Source organism: Coturnix japonica, chromosome 24 (assembly GCF_054131305.1).
Source record: "Coturnix japonica strain WE chromosome 24, WE-NBRP24, whole genome shotgun sequence".
NCBI lineage: Eukaryota > Metazoa > Chordata > Aves > Galliformes > Phasianidae > Coturnix > Coturnix japonica.
Window position 1 is genome coordinate 2,026,409 of NC_140686.1, and position 8,592 is coordinate 2,035,000.

The following is an 8,592-nucleotide window of genomic DNA, read 5'->3' on the forward strand; positions in this document are numbered from 1 at the left end:
TGACATGAAGGCTGTCGCCTCCCGATCCGGCAACAAATCAAGGCTGCTGTGTGAAAGTACCGTGCCTCCGCACATGGGATCAGACGGGACTCACACACAGTGTGTAACACCAAATGTACCAGCTTAATGCCACGCCACAAACCTACCCAATGCCCAACAGGGGGGACCAGTCAATGCTGCTCATCAGCCATCAACCCCAGATGCTGGAGAAGGCAGACCATGTTGTGGTGCTGGAGCATGACACGATGGCTGAGATGGGGACACCCACCGAACTGAGGACCCGCAATGGACCCTTGTAAGAGGCCATGCTTTTTACATTACTGTCTCAAAGTTTGCTGAAATGGACAAGTTCAGGCAAGTCCTGACCAAGGTTCCAGGACTGAGACACACAGGAACCAAGGTTCGAGAAATCCCTTTGTTTAGGAGATGGACAAGTCGGGGAGCTACCAAAGGGAGATAAGATACTGATTAATGGCCCTTAAGTGGTCTTTTGTGTTGGCCTATCTCAAGGAAGATGGCCATCTCTGAGGACTAATGTCCCTCAAGTGGTCTTCCATGTTGGCCCATCTCAAGGAAGATTGACAACTCTGAGGAAATCACAGGACTCTGACCTGAGCGGTCCCGAAATGTCTCGAAGGCTGGAAAGAAGGATAAAAAGGGCACGGACAAACCCCAAATTGGAGGTTTTTTGACACCAGATGCCTCACTATGGAAACAAGGATGTTTTCTGTCATCAGATGCCTCTCTACGCGAGCGCCTGCATGCTGAAGAAGATGCCTGCATGTTGAAGAACCTTTGTGGGCATCTAGGTATCTGACCTCAGATTCCTCCACCGCTGTCCTACTGCTGCCTATTATCTCTTCTGGGATTGCTGCTCGAGACTCTGCTCTGAGGGACCTCGCTGCCCAAGACTCCACTTCCTGAGACCTCGCTATTCTGACCATCTTCTCTGCGTTTCATCGATCTGTGGCCTGCTACTTCGCTGCTGCTCTCCCCTACGCTTATTTTGCCCCGGACCAACGTTAACAACGTGCTATGGGACGCTGCTGCATTCAGGAGGTGACTATTCCCCGCTTTAACGTAATTCTTGCTCTTTTCTACCTTTTTCTATCGCCTACTTTCCCTTCCCCATCACCCTAATTTTGGCATTTGTCCCTCTCCCTTCCCCATCTCCTCAACTGTCTATTATTTCCAATAAACTGGAATCAACTGTCTATTATTTCCAATAAACTGGAATGTATTTCCAATAAACGGATCAACATTTGAATGTTCTTCTTCTTAATCTCACCCGGGCATAACATATCAAAAGAACCTTTGCCTCACTCCTAAATTGAAGCGAGACAACCCTACAGCCGGCTGCTGCAGCACTGAGGACCACAGGGCAGCTGGAGTGGGATGCGATGGGACATGGGGAGCTGTGGCTGTCTCCGCTCCCCGCTGCAGGATGGGAAGAGTGGGATGCTCTGGGATTTGTATGGAATAAAGTGGAGATGTTTTGTAGAGGAGCAGGTTGGGATGTGGGGTGTGGGCAGCTCAGCCTCAGTGCATGGTTGGTTATGGAAGCTGGGTGTCTGCCCTCAGAATGTGGCTGTGGCAGCACTGTGGGTTATGGGGGGGAAGCACAGCTCAGCCCAATACTGGATGAACTTTCCAGTCACGTCTTCATGCCAAAGCGGTGCAGATAGCACAGGGAGTGCAAAGGGGAGGAGGAGAGCAGCAGTGTGAAATGGAGCAATGGGCAAAGAGTGTGGGGTGGGGGGAGGAGGGATGAGGAGAGGTCCCCTCATCCACCCCAACCCTGAGCACAGCACAGAGCAGAATGCAGGCAGGCTGAGCACAGAACAGCCCAACACTTTATTTCACAAGAAGCAGCACAGGAAAAGCATAACAGCATAGGAAGCAGAGGGAGATGTGAGAGGTAGAGGGGATGGGGCTGTGTTCATCACCGACCCCAAATGCTCGTGTGGCCAGTTGGCCCCTTGCAGGCTGAAGCACAGCACTCAGACGGTTTGGTTACTTCCTGTGTGAAGAAGAAGAGATGGTGTCCCATAGGGCCACGTTCACATCCCAGCCCTCAGCTCCCTGCAGAGTCCCAGCCCAGCCCGGGTGCAGCACCACAAGGAGCACAAGGAGCACAGGGACCCCTTCCAACCCCCAGCCCCACACCGCAGCTGTGCTCGAGTTGCTGGTTCCACCTTCCTGGCCTGTAAGGTAAGAAGAGCCATTGTCTCAGCCCAGTTTGTAGGAGGGAGGCAAGGTTCTTTGATATACGTATACCTGGTGCGGGATTAAGAAACAACGGTTCAAACATTGGTCCGACCAGTTTATTACAAGACTTTATCAGGGAGATGGGGAAGGGGAGGACGGACGCTATTATGGTGTAGGGTGATGGGGAAGGGAATGCAGTAAAAATATGAAATAGAAGCAAGGAGTCTCTGTAGGAAGCAAGAGGGAGATATTCACCACCATGGATCCATCGAGGTTTGTAGTTCAGTCATTGGTCTTCAGTCGTGGTGGGTCGTCAGGCGTTGTTCTGTTAATGGTGACCACGATGACAATTTCCAATGGTAGCACCAACTTATTTATATGTCCAAAGTGGTCAAGTCAGCTCTCTTTGGAGTGACAGCTCGAATCCAAAGTAGTTGAGTCAGCACTCCTTGGAATGGAAGCTTCTGGCTCTGGGATCTTAGCAGAAATTCCTTTGTTCCCATCTTCTGAGCCTTGCCAGCAGATAAGAGGGAGCAGGGATACCCATCCGCATCCTGTTTTTCACAGGGCACGATGGCTTCATTACCCAGATTTCCCACACCAAGCTGGAGCTATTTAGTCCCGGGCCAGATCTTCCGCTCATAAACAGTCCTGAGCACTCTTCTGGAGGCAAACAGCTCTGAAGGAAGGTGCTTTCAAATATTCAGATACCCAAAAAGTGATATTGATTGTCACACGGTAGCACCCATTACTTGCCACTTCAATAAATCATTGAGAGTCTTCTCACAAGAAACACCTCAGGAAGCAAGCTTGGAGCCAGAAAACAAGGAAGGACTCTCACAGCCATGACCCCCAGCCCTGTTCTTGCTGTGGGGCATGGAGCAGCTTTGAGCACCAGGAAGGGGAACCCTGGGAGAAAGCGGGGACCCCAATGCTGCCCTGGCACTGGGCAGAGGTGGGGGACAGCGCTGCCCTCATCACTCACTGGGCACCGTGTTGTAGCCTTTCTCCTTCTTCCCTGCAGACAGAGAGATGCATCAGCACAGGTTCACATCACAGCCAGGCTGAGGGCTCCTGAGGGAGCCTCAAATCCCCCCACAGCCCCCACTGTCCTCCTACACCCCTCCACTTTTACCTGCATGGCGTCTGTAGATGATGAATCCAATGCCAGCCATGATGGCAATGGCCACAACGGCGACAACCACCCCCACCACGTTGGGCACCAGGCTGGACTGTGACTGCTCTGGGGGAAGGCAGGGCTGTCAGCAGGGGAAGGGGCAGCCCAGAGCCCCCCAGCCCCACATCCCCTCACTCACCTCATGAGTAGAGGCTGGGCTGGGGCAGGCTGGTGTGCTCCACGCAGCACTGGTACTTGTCCCCGTGCGGGGCACGTACCTCCGACCGGAGCTGTTGTAGTGCACGAAGATTTCGCCATCCACGTACCCGACTTCAAAGAACCAGGGCTGCTCGGGGCCGGATTCCGTCATCCCTATTTCAAAGTACCGCATGGAGTGGAGCTCTGCGGGGTCGGAGCGCGGCGACCCCCCCTTTTTTATTAATTAGCAAGCTACTGCCTATAGAATAACAACACTACTTATATTAATAACATAACCATTATAACTCAATCAAGACCTCGATTGACAATCCTCTAGAAGTGAAAAAAGAGACAAGTCAAACACAGATAACAACATTACTGTTAAACCTACTAAAAAGAACAAACTCGTTTGCTCTGCAACCTAAGTTTCTGCAACCTGGAAATAAATCCATGAGGGTCCCATTGTGTTCACATGTCACTAGTTAGGAAAAGTCTTCAACTTTCATATACTCTGATATATTGATTTTTAATGGCCACTAACTATTGTGCAACAAATGCTTTTAGGATGCTCATAACCATGCCTTTGAGCTAATAATTGATAATTGAACTTTATGAAGTTGCATGTCAGATAGAACCAGTTTTAGAGGACAAATGTGCTGGAGTATCACTAGGGGCATTATTACTTATTGACCCTTGAGAAACAGCAAACCGTGTTGGTGGTGGTTGCGACAGGCGGTGCCAGCAGGGCCTTCCCTGCTTCAAAGTGCACCTTTCCTCTCTCACCCATCACAGATTCTCTCCTGCATTCAGGGTCTGAAGGATTTCTTCCAGTTGTACACCATATCCGCATGGCCAGTGCGTGATACAGAGCCCAAGTGGAACAGCTGCCTGGAAAACAGAATAAACTATCAAATTTAGTTCTATTAGTATGCACTTTTGTCTCAAGTGATGCATGGTCATATTTTTAAAATCCCAATTAGTTGGGTGTAAGAGACGTATCCATTCTACAATACAGGGTCATCCCTTTGCCTGGGATTCCTTTCCAGGTTTTGTCTTTGCAAATTAAGAAAAGCTAATTAATAGGCTAATAACATCATGAGTGAGCAGTACTAACATACTAAAAGAGCTATTCCCATAGATTACAGCACTGATTACATCAAATCCTTTCTTTAACACACATTTGATCTATGGATAATGCCTAAAATTCTAATTCTTGAGACTGCAGTGGTAACACAGAAAATCACACACTATGTCAAACCATTACTAATATTATTTATAACACCGCAAGTTACAAAGCAATTCCACTAGGAAAGAAACACACAAACACAGTTACTATAAAGGCTGGATGCTATTTTCTGCCTTGAGATGAGACCAACAACGTATTCTGGTGGTGTTAGTAACAACCGCACAAGATTAGAAGTGTCTAGTGTCATATGAGTATCCTCAGTGAAAATCCATTGAATGATTTGCTTAGAAGCTTCAGATCGTATCCCATAGTCAGTCACAGTCTTACCAGCCTGCTGTAACAATTTCCAATGATGCACTTCCCACCGAGCAGCTCCCTGCTGATCGTCTATCAGCGGGCAAGCGAGCTGAAACACAGCTTGACACGGTCCCTCCAATATCATGCCTCTAATGACTCCAGACCAACGCAAAGGTGGAGGATCGCTACGTGTGGGGGGGAATCGCATAGACAGGGGCTGTAAAGACATCGGTGAAACGCTCGAAGAGACTGATGCCTCCTTCGTACGCAGTTCTAAGTCCTGCAGCTCCTCAGTTAATGTTTTATTATGTTCCTCCAACGCTTTCTCATTCCCACCATTATCCGAGTCGCTTTCACTCTCAGGAGCTTCTTGCTGCTCTGCACACCCCTCAGCCCCCCCCCCACCGCACCTTCCTCACCAGCCAAAACCGGATCTGCCAGAGACGTTGAAGAGGACGAGGACGGGGGATTATTCGGGGCTTCTGCGGCAGCCCTGACTTGTGAGGCTGTTGAGCAAACGGAGTACGAAACTCCTGGTAACAGGGAGTCAAGCTCTGACCTTGACTGAGCACTAGGTCCGGATAGAGCTTGTACCACAGCAGCAGCAATCTGCCGCTCGGCTTGCATATTCTTCAGTGTATTTATTTTGTATTCCTTATTTTTGGAGATAACAAAGTCCTACATATGGTCGACTATTTCTCGCCATTCGGCTACAGTGAACATCAGTGCCACCTCCTGAAGATGTCCATTCATATGAGCCCATTTTACCAGCTCGGATATGCATTTAGGAGATACCTGCTCCCCTCTCTTAGAGAGAATACATTTGAGCAGTTCCTCCACAGCTTCCCACAACATCGTGGCTTGCAGAGAACGGGATGGTACCCCGATGAGAGGTGAGTGCCAACCCCCCCCCCAGTTCTTTATTGCCCCCGCACCGCGCTGTTAGAGAGGGGAGGTTCTTTGTTCCTTCTCTCCCTGGGTTTGTTCCCGCTGTCACCGAGTGAGCTCTAGAGAGAACCTCCGTGACACAAACTCATTGCAAAGTCTAAGCTAGAAGAAGCGTCACCTCAGTGTATCCCAGAAAAAGAACAGCGTTGAGATTTTAATTGGTTTTGGTTTTTTGTTTTATTGAGGGTGGGTTGTTTTTTGTTGTTTTTTTAGGGTTTTTTTGGGGTTTTTTTGTCTTTTTTTTGGGGGGGGGGTTAGGGGGGTGCGAGGGGAAGGGAGAGGGAGGGGACAGTTGTTTGGTTGTTTTTCATATACAATAAAGCTATGCAGTTCCGCTGTCAGTCGCCTCAGAGAGTTCCCGAAGGAGCTCAACCACATTCTGCTCAACATCGAGTTGTTCCATTGAGTGGAACAATGGTAGTCTTGCAGATGGAGCAATGCAGGAATTCTGACAGGATCTCCAGGTGTATCCAGTTCATCATCTGAAAGCTCCGCAACCAAATTGGAAGGGACCAGTCCTCTTGTGCCATCTGTCAGCTCTCCCTGAAACCAGCCATTCTCACCCACATCTCCAAAGACATTACGCATTGTCCGGCAGTCAGAGGAAGCTCGTTTTCTGGGTCCTCATTAGGACCCTCAACAGGAATGTAGCTGTGTCGAGCTAAGAATCTTCAAACTGCTGGTGATACCTGTCCTGGAGAATGCAGGATGAAGGACAAAAGCTCTGCTCTCACATTCAGGGCCATCCTCTGACAGAAGGCAGCACTCAGGACTGTTCCCAAGGATCTCTTTCATGGCTTTGAGTTCAAGCTCCAGGTCTTCCAGATGACCTTGAAGACTTCTGGCCTCTTCAATGGCAGAATGGAACGGACTGGAGCTATTACGGAGACTCTTGTTTGACTGGGTCAGAGTCTGTCTCGTTGCCTTCCCCAGCTCCATCTGCTGCTTCTGCTGCTCTCTTTTCCCTCTTGCGCGCTCTGTGAGAATGAGTTTCAGAAAGCACTACTCACTGACAGGAAATAAGGGGAAACTTGAAAGACTTTGCAACCTAAGTCCTGGCAGTGTACTGCCAGCGGCTGATTTGGCCGTCCAGGATCCTGGCACCACAAATGCTTCATTGCCAAATGCAGCAATAAGGTGTTCTGGGGAAAGGCCAACTCACAGGTAGTTTTTGAGCACCCATATCACAGTACCAACGGCCAGCACCAGCACAGGCAGCAGCATCGCTGAGACCGTCACCGGAATGCGGCGCTTCCGCACAGATGTGTGAGCAGCAGCCTCTGTGCTTTTGCCTATGTTCATCCCTGGAAGAAATGAGACAATGTCCCACGTTACCTTCAGCTGTGCTACAGATAATCTCTCAGTGTGCTTCATGGACCCAAGAGGTCATTTTGTCAGTGGGTGCCTCCGTCTCTGGTGCCGAAGCACCGGAGGACAAGAAGGATTGCTTCCACCTCTCGTTGGGTACGAAGAGGCTGCACAGGCACTACCCGTGTCCTCCTCTGGGCCGAGAGCTGGGGCTGTACTCTGGGGTCTGGGCTTGGTCTGTGGGGAGAGCTACAGAGCAGAATCCCTCATGCTTTTCCCGGCATGCGTGTCCTGAGCTCTCCTGTGGGACGCCCCCCAGGCTGAAGGTCAGGCTTCAGCCAGCACAGGGCACAGCCAGAGCCAGCCCAGGGGAGAAACACTCCTGCTTCTTTTACATGTGCTCTATGCTCACACGCTCAGGTCTGGCTGCTGACCTGGTGTGCAAGAGCTGGCAGCAAGAGCCTGCAGGCACGCAGTGACTCTGGTTTGTGACACCGTATGATCATGGGACAGAAATTACCAGGCATGCTGGTTGGTGCTGCCTGCATTCCTCTGTCCGGGATGGGCAGTGTGGGATATCCACCTTCCTGGAGTGCATCCGGGACCAGCAGTGTGGGATATCCACCTTCCTGGAGTGCATCCCGCTCACTTTGTTGGTCCGTTCCTTTAGAAAGAAAGCAGGGCAGTAGGAGTGGGATGTCACGTGCCCTCATCAAAAACTGAGCTTCACCAATCCCGAGCTCAGGTAAAGTCCAGGCCCCCCACCCCCAAGTACACTGTGAGCCCCTCTGTTACCCAAAGGCATTTGGGCCCTTCCAGCTATTGGACAATGCTGACTCCCTCACACCTCTTGAGGAATCAGCTCCTGTGCAAGGCCCTCACATTCTGTGCTGTCACCAGCCCATCACAGCCAGGTAGATGCAGGCTGAAATCCAAGCTCTAACACACAGTCCAAGCCTTCAGAATTAGCATCTCCATCTCATTTCCAGCATTAGCAAAGACAGCCAACCCTGCTCGGGATGCTTCTCCTGCCTTGAACTTGCTCAGCTGCACGGAGGGCTTTGGATGAACAGAAGCACAGCGCTTGCCACTTGCTGCCATCTGGGTGCCAACGACTGCACAAAGCAGCTCTGACAAGTAATGGTTGTGCTGGGGGAGCAGCTGCCTCTGGGTCTTGGCTGGATGCAGACCATCTGGCAGCAGACCAGCTCTGGTGCTTGACAGCACCTGCAAGGTGATACATGGAACACGGCTGCAGCACGGCTCTGACCCATTCCTTCCTGCTGTGCAGGCTACAGCCTGCCCACACCTGCATATCACACCTCAGCTT

General features: G+C 50.6%; 1 protein-coding gene across 4 annotated transcripts in view; it reads right to left on the bottom strand.

Annotated features, from left to right (window-relative positions):
- Window positions 1-6,106: 6,106 nt before the first annotated feature.
- The window catches only part of LOC146756971 (uncharacterized), a 12,365-nt gene continuing 9,879 nt past the window's right edge, over window positions 6,107-8,592 (bottom strand). For 3 of the 4 annotated variants that reach the window (XR_014936965.1, XR_014936964.1, XM_085523397.1), the window contains 2 exons: window positions 7,783-8,592; window positions 6,107-7,258 (listed from right to left, as the gene is read on the bottom strand). The exon at window positions 7,783-8,592 is cut by the window's right edge and continues 139 nt beyond it. Coding sequence is in view for 2 of the 4 variants with exons in the window: in XM_085523397.1 (XP_085379523.1) it covers window positions 8,586-8,592 (7 nt within the window). In the remaining 2 variants the exon portion in view is untranslated. The remainder of the gene's footprint in view (window positions 7,259-7,782) is intronic. The other variant, XM_085523396.1, reaches the window with a different exon arrangement.